Source organism: Ctenocephalides felis, unplaced genomic scaffold, assembly GCF_003426905.1.
Source record: "Ctenocephalides felis isolate EL2017-DRISC unplaced genomic scaffold, ASM342690v1 CF-g0.4_SCAFFOLD_02585, whole genome shotgun sequence".
In the NCBI taxonomy this organism is placed as follows: domain Eukaryota; kingdom Metazoa; phylum Arthropoda; class Insecta; order Siphonaptera; family Pulicidae; genus Ctenocephalides; species Ctenocephalides felis.
In genome coordinates, this window is record NW_020538739.1 from 3,842 (window position 1) to 22,189 (window position 18,348).

Consider the following 18,348-nt stretch of genomic DNA (forward strand, 5'->3'; position numbering starts at 1 on the left):
AATAAAAAGAAGAATTTGTTCGTTACTCACCTAGGTCTGACATTTGTACAATCATTGACAATTTGTTTGACATCAATTTTTCACTATATATTTTATTATGCAATATCATTAAATCATACATTATAATTAATTATTGAATTCTAATTATCAATATCTCTTAATTGCGTTTGATGCATTAGTTAAATTACTCTTAGAAAAAGCTGTCAAATTTTCTAGAAAGGCACCGGTCTAACTGCTATATCAACTTGACGTTAAAAATAATAAATTTGCGTTGGCCAACGTAGTGCTGCGCTCTGTTGCCACCAAATGGAACAAAAAGTTTTTAAATAAAATCTTAATATTTGAAGGCATGTTATTCGAAATTAACTTCAGATTGTGAGGTTCATATAATAGCAACATAAAAAAGTTTATAAAGTAAAGTGGCCTAGACAATGTAATAATATGGTAAAGTGGCTTTCAAAGCACTGTCAACCCCTCTATAATGCGGTAAAAATCCATATTACGCAGAGCTGAAATCGCAACAGCCCTCTAAAAACGCGGTTTCCGTTGAACAGGCGTTCCCCCGAAGTTTCTTAGTCGAAGGTAAATAATTACAACTAGTATTGATACAATTTTATAATACCTGAATTCAAGGCTTTGCTATACATTACAAATCTCAATAATAATAATTATTTTCTAATAATTATAAGAATTTAAAATTTAGCATTAAGTATGCAATATAATAATGTGAAATACGAAAAGACCCTGAAAAATATAGTATAAGCTAACGTAGTTGTTTCAAGATATTTCATTATCATTTACACAATGACCAAAGTATTTTCACATATTACCCCCTACAATAATAAGAATTGTACAAAAACACATTTTAAACGTATATAAATAATTTTATTTCAAGGATTCATGCATAGCATATATAAATAATTTTAAAAATATATAATTTACCCCATACCTTTAACATACATTTTAATTAATATCTAAATAAAATTTATGTAAATATTCAATAATTTTAAATGATATAAAATCTAATCATCCGATATATATTTGAGGGCATGATTATTAATAATTAACAAGTATACAGTAAATATATTCATTTCGACATAGCATCTAATAATTTGCTTCTATATTTTTTACATTCTTCTTCGAGATGTGAAACACTATTGATCAATTGTTGATTGTGTTTCTCAAGATCATGCAAAGTTGTAAGAATCTGAGTTTCACGTTCTTTTCTCAGCATTCGTGATCTTCTAGATGCTTCGTTATTTTTATTTCTTAATTCTCTGTATTTAAAATCATCTTCAGTTTCTCCAGGAAAGAATTCCACTTTTATAGAAGACCCCGGAAGTTTAGGTGGGCGCCCTCTTTTCTCTTGCTTTTTCTTGGCTTTTAAAGTTGTTGACAGGTGCGACTCAATAGATAAGTTATGTCGATGTTTAGATTTTTTATTATTAGCCTTAATTGCACAAAAATTGTTAACTGGTACATGTTTAGTTGCATCACTTGAAACTGAGCTAATGCTTGTAGTATCGTTCTGCAATAAAAAAAATTATATAGTTAGAGATATATAGATTTAAATTTTATGTGATTTTCAATAGCATAATATTCATAATTATGTATGAAACAAATAAAGACAAAAAAATTAGCAGAATGAAATAAGAATTACTTACATCTATGTAGGAAAGCAGGTTGAAATCACTTTCCAATGACATGGCATTGTCGATGACATCAGGAGTGTTAACTAAACAATCTGAACTCTCCGGTACCAATTTTATATTCAACAAAGGTTTACTTGAATCAATTAAGGAAAATCTAGACAAAAGACAATTATCACTTGCTGTAATGGTTTCTAATTTATCACTTTCAAGTATGTCATTAGATATAAAGCTGAGATCAATAGACTGCTCCACAAACACTTCATCTGAGGGATTATTAAGGTCTGGAGATTCTAAATTTTCGATAGTAGTGTCGGATCTGTTATTTAATGAGTGAAAATTGTCCATTGGATCAACAACAGTGTAAGTGTCAAAGAATATATCACTTTCAGCTGGAGATAAAATTAAAGTTGGATTTGGAGATTCCTCGTTATTTTGTTCTGTTTCAAATTTATTCAGATAAAAACTTGCACTATCTAATTTATCATTAGGAATGATTTCGACATTTTGCATCTCGGATTCCCATGTTTTTGAATCATTTACTTGCCGAGACAAGTCCATTTCTTCTATATCATTGTTTATGAATGTTGGTGATAAAACATTGTTATTTTCATTATCATGTGATATGCTGTATATGTGCTGATCAAAATCATATATTATATCGTCCTTGGGAATACTTTTATGTTCGAAAATAGCTGTGGTTGGTTGACTCGTGGACAGTTCTGTTGAAGATCTAGGATCTTGTAATGTCTGCAAATTTGTGAAATGATCTATGCAAAACATGTGTTGCACATCTGTAAATAATTTCAACATTATGAGTTTATATATAACATAATTATACTTCATTTTGTATAATATCAGCAATAGAAAAAAATTTATACCTAAATTTGAGGAAAGTAATTCTTCATCTAAGCAAGAAGTTGTCCACTCCTTGCACCATGGGTTCAGATCGATTGGTTCCTCTGATAAATCTTTCTTGAGGAACATTTCTGTATCTGTCAGAACTAAATAACTTGATTGATCTTTTGTCAATTGATTTCTTACTTCGCCATCCTGTCAAAAACATAATACATTTAAATATATTATTAACTGTATATTATGAATATAATTTTTATCTTTTATTAATTTAATATCTATTTACCCTGGATGCAACCTGAATTGGTTCGCATTGATACTTTTCTTGTATATCCATTATTGAATTTTTTGCCACATTTGTGGCCTGCACGTTCAGCATATCTTCGTTTGTCAATACTAAACATAAATTGTTCTTTAAATTTGTCTTCATTCGTTTGCTCTCGAGAGGTGACTTCTTCATATCTGAGCCACTTTGAGCTTGTTGGGTAGAAGACGAGTGCCATTTTGTTTTCGACTGTAAATTTAAAAGTCTAATGTTGAAACATTTTCATATATTTCATATAATTCAAAAACAGAATCATAATTCAAATATGAGTATATTAAAATTTGATTTATCAAAGAGCTACTTTCATCGAAAAACAAACAAAAATAAAATACATCATATGCATCATTGTTTCACAATTAGATAAACCAAACATCCATTACATACAGGAACAAAATGTATGTAAGGTTAATACTGAGTAAATAAATCAAATAAGTTATATATAATTCTATTTACCTTATCATAGAATTAAAAAATTATATTAAAATTACAAATAATTTAAAATTATCATCAACACTTACAACAAATTCCTGTGTACTCTTGTTAAAAATGGTGCTAACTGGTCTACTTTTGTGATTTATGTTGCTCGCAAAGAAAATTGTAATCGATATACCTTATCGACCGCAAGAATGTCTAAAAAAATAAAATTTACATTGTATTCCAACATGCATATTTCAATTGTCCAATTTGTTTTTAATGAAGACATTATATAATATAATAAAATGCAGATATAATTCTACATTGAATTCTGTGAGCTGTGACTGTGAGTCACAATCATGTAGATAACAAAATGCGATGAAATTTATAGAAAATATAAATTAATATAAAAAGATAATTATTAATTATTGGAAAACAATAACATAAAATTAATATACTATTGTAATATATAATATAACATACTTAAGACTGTTTTTTGCAATAAAAACAACTTCTAAACAGCTGAGTCATCCGATGACATATCATCTACGAGAACGTATTTAATATAAAATATATAACTTACCTGTTTATTTCAGCGCAAAAAATATATATTCAGAATAAAATATGCAGCACAGAAATATACACATAAATATAAAATACTTTATATAGTAATAAAATCGGTTAATAAAACAATCGCTCTATTTGCAAAACGTTACTTTCTTCCCGATGTATGAATTCTTATTGCGCAATATTGTGAAATATTTCATGAGCAAAAATGTTAAAGGTGCGATTACAATAAGCAGTTTTGTAATATATGTATTGGAAGTTAAAGTAAAATGTTTTATCGAAAGTTTTTATCGATAATTTTGATACCTGTAGCTATATTTTCAGTTAGTCAAATATTTGCTTTAGCTCCCAAAACAAATTTTTACTTATTCTATTTAAATATAAATTTAAAATTCTAATATTATTCTTTTGCATCACAATTCGATGAATTGTTGAATTCGATGCTGTACATTTGCTAGTTCAAATACTTAAAATTATATTAAAAATATAATTATTTGCACATGACTGCTGAAATTACTCATCGACACATATATTTTTAAACCTTTTTATAATTATTCAATGAGCATCTACTGCTATTTTTTTCAGCGTAATCTTCAATTTATTTTATTATAAAAGAAAGTTGTTTTATTTCTTCTAATATTTTTAAAATTCTAGTATTTTAAAAACATTAAAATTCAATTAGAACAAAAATATTTTTGTATTTATTATTCCTTAATATTCAAAATAAGATTACATACTCAATATTACATATGGGTCAGGTGCTTCTTGGGAAACAAATGAGCCAAAATAGCGTAAAGCTTATTGATAACATTCATCATATGATGGAAAAATCAATAAACGAGAAGAAATATAATTTCATAGTTTAATGATGTAAATCTAATGAGATAAAAAAAAATCTAAAAAAAATAATTAAAAGATCCAATGTTAATACATCCAAAGTTGTAGTACATGACACAGAAAACAAAAGGTTTAAAAGTAACTAGGTGTAAGTGGCATTCTGGCTTGAGAAAAGTTATCTAAATTTTTGGATATGTGTTGATAATTGACTTAATCCATAAAAATTAAGTTTTACAAAAATACAACATATTTAGCACTTATCTGCTAATTACATTACCAATTTTAGCGTCAAATTATTCAGAAAGAGTTGAAAAGTCGAAAAAATATAAAATTAGCAAGTCCAATTTTCTGGCAATTACAAAAATTTCTCTTTCGGAAAAGTAAATATTGGGGTTGATAATTTTGTAGATTATATGCAATACAATAAATAATACATTGTTAAATTTAACTTTATACAATCATATTTTTTATATAAAACAACCTTTTTTGAAAAATATTTTATAAATACGAAGTGCATTATGAATTATATATACATATATACATACAGAATACAATCTTCAACAAATAAAAAATCGATGACTAAACAAGTACATAATAAGTAATGGCATTGATTGTGAACGTAGCTTACACCGACGTGTCATCAGCCATCGCAACGATCTGTTTACACGAGTGAAGCGCATTACACTTCACTGCCAATGTGTTGCCAACATACGAAACAAACGATTAAAAGCAAGCAAGTCGTTGAGATCAAATTCGAATTGCGATCAGTCAACACTGAGTAAATGACTTTTACACCATTTTAAGTGACATTTTAATAAATTTTTAGTTTCGTTCTTATTCTTAAACGCAGTTATGGCCTTGAATGTACATAAATTTTCTAATTATCGATTAGTGCAGCAAATTGGTAGAGGAACTTACGGGTAATAATAAAAATAGTTGCGTTATTAAACTATTTTAATTTTTTTTTTTACAATTATATATTAATTTTAGTTTCTAAGGTGCATATATGTATGTAAAAATAACTAGTTAACAAGAGATAATAATATATACTACTAATAATATACTACTTAACAATTTATAAACTTTACAGTGGGGATTTATTTATTTATGTACATTCGATATTGTCGTATTTACATGTTTTCTTTTACTATTATATTGAAAATTATTGATGAGTTTCGTAATGTATTTTACGACATATTTTTTTGCGATTTTTATGCAAGAGGCTATTTGTATACATAATGACTCAGTATGCATTAAAACTAAAACATTTTGCAGCGGCCTCCGAGAATTTTTAAACTAAAATTTTATTTATGTCATCAATTTTCTTTTACCAATAAATTAATTATAATGTATTATTTGCTTGTTGCATTGATTTATAAAATATTTACATTTTTGATTTAATGTTTATATTATGTTCATTAGTATATATCAAGCTTTGTAAATAATTGTGCGGCCCGCGATTAAATTTTAAAAATTAAATGCGGCCCGCGAGTTAAAAAAAGTTGCTTATTCTTAAGAATAAATCTATGTAGTGATAAGATAGCATTGTTTTTTCGAAATTTACTATTAGTTATTTTCGAAGTAGTTTTTACTCTTTTTTATTATGTGATTTTTTGTTTTCTAAATACGGTGAAACGACCGAGCTATTCGTAAAGCAAATTTTAATAAAAAAAAACAGAAACATATACATACGACAATAGTATCAACGCGATATGCCTTTTGGAAATCGCTTTAATATAAATTTTATCAGTATCAATATCAATATTTTATCCCGAAAGGGACGGTCTTCAAAAAATAGATTTGTTTGTGTGATGTTTTTATGTGTGATATTTGTTAAAACAATAATCAACTAGTGAGGTGTATATGGCATCGTGCCTTAAGGCAAATTGCTGGAACTTCCCGTACCGTAACGAAATGTTCGAGGAATATTAAAGGTATTTGCAAGTGTTGCAAAAATTATACTATTTTCAATAAAATATAATAACTGCTTGCGTTTTTCGGTAATTGTTAGTAATTACAGCGGACAAGAAGCGCGGTAAAGTAGGTAAAATGTAACTTTATTTCACACATTTTGAATTCATTACTGAATTAGATTAGTGGTACACATAAGTTCCAGTAAAAAAAAAATTATTGTTTTTATAGGACGGTTGGTCCAAATGTGTAACAACAAAAAGTACAACGGTTAGACCAAGGTCTGGGCGGACAAAAAAATAAAACGTGACTGGTTCTAAACGAAATGCTGTTTTATGGGCCATATGTGTTTTATATCACAGCTAAACACTTACATAACGTCAATTCATAAATTCAACTGTCTAGAAATTTTCGAACTTGGTGGTACATATGTGTACCAGGCGCACCGAAAGGGTTAAACTTAAACATACTGCAGAAAATAAATTTAGAGATTATTATAAATGTTCTTCAATGTTCACAAATTCATACCAAACAAATTTATTAATATGTGCAATAATATCGTACGCCGCACCTAGTTGCTTGAAGATTGTATATTTTTTCAGTCAGGTAGGGGCGTCTGGTACGAGAGATTATGAAAACAAATTTCATATTTTATAATTACATATCATTTGTCAATTTCATTATACAATAATATAATATTTATTATAATTAAAATATACGTTTCGAGTCTTATAGTTTGGCCCATCTTCATTGCATACAAATTTCAAAAAAACATATATTTTGAGAAGCCCTAATTAATATAAAAACCTAGTCATGAAACAAACAATTTTTAATAATAAAATAAAGTAAATAAAGAAACTTGTAACAGTATAGTTATAGATTGTACACGTTAATTGTTTGAATAAAAGTTTGTATACACTGAGGATGGGCCACACCAATATTCAAATTATAGTATTATTTTTGAAATGCCATACCTAAATCTAATCTAATGAATATCATTATAATCTATAATGGTATATTGTGTGTTTTTGCAGTGCAAAACATAATTTATTATACCTATATTGTTCAATGTAGAATTGAATTTGTGTATGTATTTAACAAATATCAATTAACTACAAAAATTCCATCATTACAAAATCTTTGATGCAAAAGTTTTTGGTAGATTTATATTTTATAACTATCGTAATTTATATAGAATAATTTGGTTTTTGTACTTTTTAGGACTGTGTACAAATGCAAACGATTGAAAGATTCTGAAACGGTAGTTGTGAAGGAAATTTGTGTGAATTTTTCAGATCACGTGAGCTTTGAGGTATAAAATATTCTTGTCTGTTTGTATAATTTAAATATATATATATATATATATATAAATATATATATATATATATATGTATTAATAAATGATTTAAAAAATATTTTTAGAGTGTTAAAAACGAAATAGTGATTTTAGCAAAATTATCACATCCCAATATAATTGGATATCATGAGACATTTTATAATGATCATTCTGTTTTTATTGTAATGGAATATGCTTCTAAAGGGACACTGAGCAGTTATTTAACGTCGAAAACAATAACACTGCCTGAAATGGTAATATGATATACATACTAATATTTAAATGTATTTAATTTTTTAGGTATGATTCACTTGCATATATCGATAACAACCATTGTAATATTGTTTATTTTTTTATCATATTACATATCGCCGCATTGTTTGCATAGAGATTATCTGATGGATATCAATAATTATTTCATTTAACACTTACCCTACCGACAATTTATGTACATCTGTATACCTATACCTACCGCTTGCGGTCAAGTTGACTTACAATTAAAAAGTTATCTGTTTTATTATTTAGTTCAGATGATTGATTTGAAGTTTATAAAGTAAAGAAATTTTCATGAAGTTTCAACTAAATTTATTTTTATATAATTTCGAAAAGAAATTATAAGAAAAAAACAAATAAAATCAAATATTTATGCAGAACGTCTTTCAATCTTTTTTCAATGTACACTTAATGCAAATATATTTGTTTCATTACTTTTACAACATTTTATTTGACAAGTTTTTCGTCCGCGCAAAGCCGAACTTATAGACAGTGCTGATAAAAATTTGATCGAGAATTTGTATATACATCGTCAAGATTAAAAGTTAATCAAAACAATACATTTTGCCTAAAAATGCTTTTACTCGTCGTCTATGTTACCCCAGTCAAATTAAGTTTTTAGTTAGGAATAATTCGCATAGAGCTGAAATTTGGTACAGATGTTAAATAGGCCATTACAAATGAAATGTCAAAAGTCCCAATCGATCCGACATCTGCGATTTTTTTTATTCAAGGTCAAAGATGCAAAAATCTAATTATTGCCATTTTCCGCCGAAACCATAAACTTTTTAAAAAATTATGTTAGATAGGTTTATTTAATATAAAATTCTCTATGAAATTGTTATTATTAATTTTTTTAGTTAGAATCACCGTTTTTGAGATATTGCCGTTTGAAAAGTTGAAAAATTCATATTCTTCATAATATGCAGCTTTTAAACGTCACGAAATGTGTAATATAAGTAAAAAATAAAAGTTTGTTGGTTTCTGCTTAATGTAGTATAAGTTTAATTAAATTTTTGAAGTATAAAACTATAGTGTCAGCCCCTAATTACCTTAGTTCTTAAGCAACACCCGCCAGCTATGTCAATTTCCTAGTGTGGGTCACATATATTTTGAAATTTAATTTGAAAATTTTTGAAAATATTCGATGTTTTTTTTTGAAATTATCGAAATATTCTCAAATTTTTGTAAGAAATCATTTTTGTTTTTAATTTTTCAAAATTTATTTTTTTTATGAAAAATTCCGAAAATTATTTGAAACTTTAAATTTTTTTGAAAGTCTTGATGTTTTTTGAATTTTTAAAATCGGACACTGCGTTCTCTTAAAAACTGAGTTACCATTTTTGGCACTTTTTGCCCCATAACTTCAGAACGGCTAGACCTGCCTTCGCCAAAAACTATTCAGCACGTTTTCTAATCAATGCGAATCTAATGTTTTTTGAATTACTCAAATGGGTTGATCGGTGTTCCCGAAATCGTCGACGAAAATTTGTATCCGCACACACACACATACACACACACGCACATACATCAATTTTTTCTAAGGTATGCCAAAATATTCAGAAATCTTTCAAACGTAAAGATATATAAAAATTTTCATTTTTGATGTTTTTGCGATTACTATAACTTACTATAACTATTTACTATCGTAACATACTATAACTATTTACTATCGTTATCAGTGATTTTTTTTTATGTCGAGTGGTGCTATTATTTTTTGTAAAAGTTTTACCCATTATAGATTTTCACGCATTGGAAAATTTCCAATTTTGCCAATTTAAAAAAATTTCAATTTTGAAAATACCCAATTTTTTTGCTGGCTTACTTAAATATTTTTTTTTTCAAAAACTTGATTTTTTTACCCCTTTTCAGAGAAGTTGCCAATTTTTTGGGTGTCCACAGGTCACGTTTTCAAAAGTTTAAAAATTGTTTGGGAATCTGATTTATTTGCTCAAAAAAGGAAAATTCAAAAAATTGAATTTTTGTTTTGTTTTTTTTTTCGTAGCTTTGTACTAAGTTAAGTTAAGTCATATAGTTTGATAATGGTAAAAGGACCGGAGTTGGTGAACGAATTGTTCCTTTCTTTTGTTTTAGATAAATATAGTTCATATTTCTCATTGTAAAATTATGAGTGTTTAAAACAAATCTCAAACAATAGAAATGGTATTATATTCAAAATAATTCTCCTTTCGTAAACGCTATTGTATGGCTATTGTGATGTTGGTAAAATATTACCAATTATTTGTTTATATTTGCTACAACCTCTACAATGACCAAAGCAAAATATTAATGCAAAAATGTCTTTTTTTGTTATTTTTTTAACAGCAATCACAACCTATAATAGCCACATAAGCTGTTCTGCTGATTTTGACTAGTCTGTATGACAAATGGCAACCCAAACAGTTGTGACATCTCTGTATGATATATTATTATAATTTCTGTAATAGGGTAAATATTTTTATTGCTACCTGACGTCAGGCTGCTCGAAATGGGTATCAAACCCGGGACCTCTGAATCAAGTCTTGTCGCTCTTAACCGCTTACCTACGAACAAACCCCGCAAAAATATCTTGTACTATAAAATAGTTATTTGAATTTAGATAATTCATATTGATTTGCTTATTTTGCTTATTTTTGGTAAGAAATTAGCTTACTTTTGCTGACAAAGGGGAGGGGGGGGGTAAATAATTGTAATAAATCTGCTTACGTAATACTTGAACGATCCCTATGCATAAAATTTCCGCGTCACAATGTTCGTTCCCGTACTTCTCCGAATCGGTTTTACCGATTTTTACCAAATTTTATATTCATATTCAGAAGGTCTGAGAATCGGCTACTATCAATTTTTCATACCCCTAAGTGATAAGAGTTGTTCACCCTTCGATGCTTTGTTTAGACGATTTTTTGTTATTTTTTTAAAATGTGGCATTAAATATACATACAACTCTGAATTTTTAACTTTTTATCACCAATCCCTATTTTTTATAGCCATTTTGTTAATTCGGACATTTTTTATCGCGTGTGACCTGCTCAAGTCTTTACCGCCAAAGCGTCACAAAACAGAATCTGCAATGATTTACTACAACAAAACACATAATATCTAAGAAGGTGCTATCGCAGAATAGCGATCCTTCTCACGCTGTCAAATAAATATATCTGTAAAATAGCTGAATGTACTTTGTGTATAGTTTGCTAAGTACAATAAAACAAAAACAAATATATTTTTATCCCGCGTTCAGTTATTGAATATTTTTACATAATATTAGTTCAGTTTTTTTAAATAAAAATAGTTTTTACTTTAAAAATCAATTTATTTTTATTGGTTCAACCGTAAATTTTTTTTTTAAATGATGGGGTCAATTTCTTTTTACTTCAAAATACTATTTGTTTTTATCAAAAGTTGTCTATCCCTAACATTTTTTTTCCAAGGGTCCAATTTTATTTATTTTAATGTTCTATATTTTCAAAGTTAATACATGAAACTTTTTTTACTTCAAAAAACTATTTTTGTTTTAAATCTTGGAATCAATTTTCTTTTAATTTTAATAATTATAAGGCGGAATTAAAATATTTCACAATAGCCATTTTAGTAATCGAATAATTCTTCATCACGCTTTACGTCAGTTAGTGTTTTTTTTACTGAATTTTAATTCATATTTTCCTCACCTTATAATAAAGAACAAATTTTACTTAAAAAAAAAACAATTTATATAAAGTTGTCCACCTCTCCCATTTTCCCATTGTACAAATATTTCTTTTTGCGCACAAACTGTACATAGTTTATAAATGGTTTGCATAAAGAGTATTTTTGCAAAAATAAAAAAGATTTGATGTTAAAAGCTGAAAATACAAAAGTTTTTGATAGGAAATTAGGTACCTTGCAAAGGGTATGGACGTGTTTCCATAATTAAAGATCCGATACCTTATCAAGATAGTTTATAACTAAGCTTGCACCCAATATTCGTTTACTATTCGGTATTCGGCATATTCGACACCTTTTTTACTATTCGGCCGAATACCGAATAGTTAAAATCAAAGGCGCCTCCGCCGCTCAGCGACAGCATTGTTGGTATTTTATTTTATATGCGATAAAGAGCTCGTGGTGGATCTGTATTTGGAAGTGTTTAGTTTATGTAATTTGATATGAATAAATGATTTTGTTATTGTATATATAATAATTTAAACTTTATCGATGACATCTTGTGACATCGATGGACACGCAAAAAACTTTTTTCTGAATATTCACAAGATGCTTTATTGTTACATATTTATATTATTTAATATGAATCATTTAATGGTTACACGCATATGTTGTATCAATACAATAAGGCCATTCATCTAAGCATTTCCAAATAAAAGAGCTATTATTGGCACTTTATCGCAAAATATACAAACAATATTTTTAATCATTTTTTATTTATTTTATTATGATTAGCATTCCTAATATATGAGAAATAATATTGAATTTATGAAAGAAATAATTGGAAATACATTTACATATATGTAAAGAATCGTTTTTTTCTTGATTTTGCTATTTATTTTCCTATCACATATTGTATTCGAGTATTCGGTATTCGGCCGAATATTATAAATGGTGCCAAATATTCCAAATAACTAGGAGTAGCCGAATAGTGGTGCAAGCCTAGGCATAAAACTTGTATAAACATGTAGCGTTAGTAATAAAACAATTACTGATAGTAAATCTTTATTTTGTTGATTGTGACTATTTATGAAATAAAACATTCTGGCGCAAATGTTACTTTATAAAACCGTTTCATTTTAATATAACAGGAACATCAATATCTATCAATCAGATTCTATTTATTGTAACACGATATGAAGTCCTTTGGAAAGCAATAATCAGTTTAATGACGAGTTGAGATAATACTTTGTCATTTGTTTATATAATAGAACCACCTAAAGATATATCTGTTCAAGCGATTACGAAAATTAAAGATCAATTTGTTCCGAGAAATTTAATCTCGAGTGTAATATGTACCAACTAGTGCCGGTAATTTTAAGGTAATTTTAAGGTAATTTTAAAGTAATTTTAAGGTAAATACCGCTACTAATACCGCCAAAAAATTAGGCGGTATACCAGTTTTTCGGTATATCGGTATTGCATTTTCTAATTTAGACATTCTAAATACTACCAAAATATTTGTTGATGTTTTATGACGAAATAGGTGCAAAGATATAAAGAGAAAAAAAAATTCTAATCCAAAAAGATATTCAAGTACAAAAAATATATTTCAAACAAAAGGTAAGTAAAATTAGTAACCGAAATTCGAATCTGGATAGTCCAATGAAATTTTTTAAGTTTGATATAATAAATGTATTTCAAAAATTTATATTATGTTAATAATAAAAATAAAATGTCTTACAGGAGGTACTGCATATTCTAAGCCAAATTGCAATGGGTGTCCAATACATTCATAGTAAGGGAATTTTACATCGGGACTTGAAATGTGAAAATATATTTTTATCAGCGGGTCTAGTGGTGAAGATTGGAGATTTTGGCATATCAAAAATATTATTGAAGTGATTATTGCGATTTTATAATTTTTCAATTTTTGAGCTAAAAGTCTTCTTTTTTCTTCAAAAAGATATTTATTCACTTTTCAATTATATTATTCAGTGCTTTGGGGATATGGGTAATTATTTTAAAATTAAATGAATTCACTTTTTACTTTTATAACTAAACATTTTTCAAATCATGCGCTCAACAATTCAATTCATTTTCTTGACCGATTCTTCATTTTATTTTTAGAATTAGTAAAGAAAATGTGTTGAAAACTCTTGTATTAGAAACTACTCACTGGGGTGAATATATATTTTCTCGATGTATTTTTAAACTTAGTTTTTGGTGTATTTTGATTACAGTTGAGTGGTTGATTTGAAAAATGTTTAGTTACAAAGGTAAAAAATGAATTACTTCAGTTCCCGAAGAAGAGCCATCCCTATCGTCGAAACTTCGAATAAAATAATGGAACAATTAATTATACTTTTTTTTGAAGAAAGATAAAGGCTTTTAGTTGAATATTTAATTACAGTCATATATATATATATATAGTGTGTGTGAGCCACACTCAAGCTGCTCGAAATAATTTTTTTTTTTATTTGTGTTAATTCTGAAGATGTATCGTCATTTGTAGAATATCTATAATCAGTTTGTTTCTTTTAGTCAAAGTAAAGCCTTTAGTGTGATTGGAACACCATATTATCAGTCACCAGAATTGTGTCAGAATAAGCCCTATGGCTACAAAAGTGATATGTGGGCAATTGGCTGCATTTTATATGAAATGTGCACGTTGAGAAAGGCTTTCGATGCAACGGTAATTTGTGTACATATTAATTCAATTAATTAATTTAACTATTGTAAAATAAAAAGTGCCCTGATGGAAAATATCAACTTAGTTGAATACATGCACTTATGTTACATTTTCATTGCAAAATACAGTAAATCACGGGCTCCTAAACTATAATTTCATAATTTACATTTTTAATGTAAATCATGAAATTATTAATCAAGAACAAAGCAAAAAGCTGTTTATTATATTTTTAGTATTATTCATTGATGGGGTGACTAGTCGGTTACTCTTTATTTGGCATAATCAGCACCATTTATACTATCTGGCCGAATTCCGAATACTAAATTAACATGTGGCAGCAAAATAAATCGAAAAATGAAGAATAAAGTTATTCTTTACATATATGTATTTATATTCATTTATAATTACATATTACGAAGATCATAGTGAAGAAAAAAGTTTTTCTGCAATTTTTGGGAAGTAATTTACTTCTCTTTTTCGTAGATCATTCCAGTTTCTTATAAAAAGGAGTTTTGAATAAATAATACTTCCGAGCGCCGATAAATATTTTGCTGCAATATTGCAGTTATAGAAATTTCTTGAAAGTTTGCACCCTTTGTTTGATCTTTTTTATTTATTTTTTTTGTCCAGCAAAACTTTATTTAAAGTTTTATAATACGCACTTGTTTGATCATGACGTGATATATTACTCTTATTGGTTCGTTCTTATTTTCTGCTATAAAGAGCTTTTGATAGCTATTTTTTATTCAAAAATGCATGGATTGAATATAATAAAGGCAATTGTATATATATATATATATATATATATATATATATATATATATATATAAATACATACAACCCATGCGTGTAACCGTCGAATGATTCCTTCTATTAAATTACATAAACACATAATAATAAGGAACCGTATGAATATACAGAAAAGAGTTCTTTGCGTGTTCATTTATAATCTCGATAAGTCGATAAAGTTCAAATTAATGTAATATAAAGAATAAAGAAATCATTTCTTCATATCATGTAAACTAAAGCCTTTCAAACATACAGATCCATCACAATCTCTTTATGCTTTTCAAAATTTAAAAATATTTGTAAAAGCATTTCTTCACACCGTCAACACAAGCAAAATGTTTTTCAAATCAGATGATCCGTTTTCTCAAAAACTGCATTACCATTTTTTGCGCTCCTTACCTCCGAAACGTTTTGCGGTCAGTAAGAACCGAATGTTTTTTTAAATAATTTAAATCGATTGTTCCATACTGTCAAAAATGTCGAGGGCACACGTTTGAACTATATAATTGAACTTCAAACATTCAAAAGTCAATTTTCTATTTTGTTCATAGAAGTAAGATGTTTTTTGAATCATTCAAATTAGACACTCATTCTTTCAAAAAGCTGAACTTGCAGGCTTGCAACGAACAGTATATTCGGCATTTTGCCGAATATTCGGCATGCTCCAGAGACCGAATACCGAATAATAAGCAACTATTTGGCAGGTTTTTGTTGTCTAAGCCCGTTTGTATTAATGTAATTACTATCAGTAATTGTTATATTACTAACGCGCTACATTGTTTATTCAAGTTTTATGTTTAGGCTTGCAACTACTATTCGGTTACTCTTTGTTATTTAGAATATTTGGCACCATTTATACAATTCGGCCAATACCAATATACTTGAATACCACATGTGATAGGGAAATATATGGTAAAATCATGTAAAAAGCGATTCTAATATTTTCTTTCATAAACATTTAATGTTTTCTTTTATAAACTCAATATTATTTCTTATATGTTAGGAATGCTAATCATAATAAAATAAGTAAAAAATAATCAAAAATATTGTTTAATAGCTCTTTCTATGGAAATGCTTAGATCAAGTATAATGAATGACTTTATTGTATTGATACTACACATGCGTGTAACCATTGAATGATTTTTTTTAAATGGTAAAAGCATGTAACAATAAAGTTTTTTGTGAATATTCAGAAAAAAGTTCTTCATTTTTAATCTCAAATATCGATAAAATTTAAATTATTATATTTACAACGATCAATTCTTCGCATCATATTATGTAAACTAAACGCTTCTAAATACAGATCCATCGCCAACACCAACAACGCAGCCGCTGAGCGGCGACGGCGCCTTCGATTTTAACTATTCGGTATTTGGCCGAATAGTAAGTTACTATTCGGTATTCGGCCGAATATTATAAAATGTGCCGAATATGCTCAATACCGAATAGTAATTGAATATTCGGTGCAAGCCTACCAAAAACTAATCAGCACGTCTACCCATCGATTGAAATCGAATGTTTTTTTTTAATCATTCAAATCAATTGAACTTTATTTTCGAAATCGTCGACAAAAGATTGCATCCGCACATACATACACACACGTACATCAATTTTGCCTAAGGAAGGTATGCCAAAATGTTCAGATGGCTTTGAAACGTAAAGATATATAACCATTTTCTTCTTCGATTTTCTTGCGATTACTATATCTTACCCTACGGGGGTTGACAATCTAATTTATTTAATTACAAATTATTCATTTCTGTGCTACACTCTTTATATATTTTGTTAGTGTTGCTGTCTTACTCTTATGAATATGAATATGAATATGAACGGTTTCTAGGTAGAATATACAATATAAGAAATCATATTGTTTTGTTTGTATATTACGTTTTATAAACCATTGATAACAAATTAGATATGTCTGATTCGCGTGGACACATAAACATTTTTGTAAACGAGACCTATTCATTGGGTATCAGACGTGAAATATAAACAATTAAAACAATTGCTTCATATTACCGACACCGTCGCTTGTCGATCGTGCCATACTTGGCTCGGTATGTGTAATACATAATGCATAATATAAATTTTTAACATAATACCTGTAATATCAGAATACTGGTATTCTCATATCGGGATCCTGGTATTTGGGTTCCAGGGATCGTGTTTCCTTAAAATAATCACAGAAGTGTCAGCACGTTAGCTCTTAGTATCTGTCTTCTGAATGCCATTAAAAACGAAAAAAGTATTCTATACTAATTGCTAAACTTATTTGAATTGATAAATAGTTTTCTTCTTTTTTCGTCTATTTCGACTTGCTAGTCGTATCGCCAGTATCGATTTGCTACAATCTTTTCGTTTATGTTTAGCATAATTGATTTATATGAAATTCTCAATACTATAGTTTTGAAGTGATAAAATAACTATAAATACAAATGTATAGAACATATAAACAAAAGTATGATGTACAATTCAGCTTAGATCATTCTTCACTTTTTATCATCATTTTTTAAATTTCAGACACTGGCTGGTCTTGTAATGAAAATAATGGAAGCAAAAATAACTCCTATTGATCCCGGTACATACAGCACACCTTTATGGAATATTATTCAGGGTTTGTTGTGTTTTGATCCAGATTTGAGACCAAGTGCTGTCCAATTGTTATGTCATCCCTTAATTGCGCAACTTGTTTTCAAGGCGTATTCCCATTCTTTCCAAGACCTACAAGGGTGTTTTCATAGTTGAACTATTGATATATATATATATATATATATATATATATATATATATTATAATTTATTTGATAATATGGTTAATTTATTTACAATTAATTTTAGTTATTAAATGTCGATTTTTAGTAATTTTAACTTAATTAACTTAAGGTGAGTTTTAAACTCATTATTAGTCTCGATATTGTAATAGTGGTTGAAAATTAAAAAAAAATGTATTGATTTATTAATATAATCATAATAAAATAAATATTCATAATTAAATTGTAAATATATCAATAAATGTTATCGTTAATTAGTTCATTTCTTGTACTACTAAATACATTTGGGTG

General features: G+C 27.8%; 2 protein-coding genes across 2 annotated transcripts; one reads left to right on the forward strand and one right to left on the reverse strand.

Annotated features, from left to right (window-relative positions):
* Positions 1-956: 956 nt before the first annotated feature.
* On the reverse strand, positions 957-4,010 carry LOC113381103. Its single transcript, XM_026620082.1, has 6 exons — positions 3,827-4,010; positions 3,348-3,459; positions 2,791-3,018; positions 2,531-2,702; positions 1,665-2,443; positions 957-1,528 (listed from the first exon to the last, which is right to left on the reverse strand). Exons 3-6 carry the CDS (start codon positions 2,962-2,964, stop codon positions 1,088-1,090), a joined length of 1,566 nt encoding a protein of 521 aa, XP_026475867.1. The 5' UTR covers positions 2,965-3,018; positions 3,348-3,459; positions 3,827-4,010; the 3' UTR covers positions 957-1,087.
* A 1,377-nt stretch (positions 4,011-5,387) lies between these two features.
* On the forward strand, positions 5,388-18,032 carry LOC113381102 (serine/threonine-protein kinase Nek8-like). Its single transcript, XM_026620081.1, has 6 exons — positions 5,388-5,567; positions 7,780-7,870; positions 7,981-8,148; positions 13,553-13,707; positions 14,351-14,501; positions 17,808-18,032. The coding sequence occupies exons 1-6, from the start codon at positions 5,500-5,502 to the stop codon at positions 18,030-18,032; spliced, it is 858 nt and encodes a 285-aa protein (XP_026475866.1). The 5' UTR covers positions 5,388-5,499.
* The last annotated feature ends 316 nt before the right edge of the window (positions 18,033-18,348 follow it).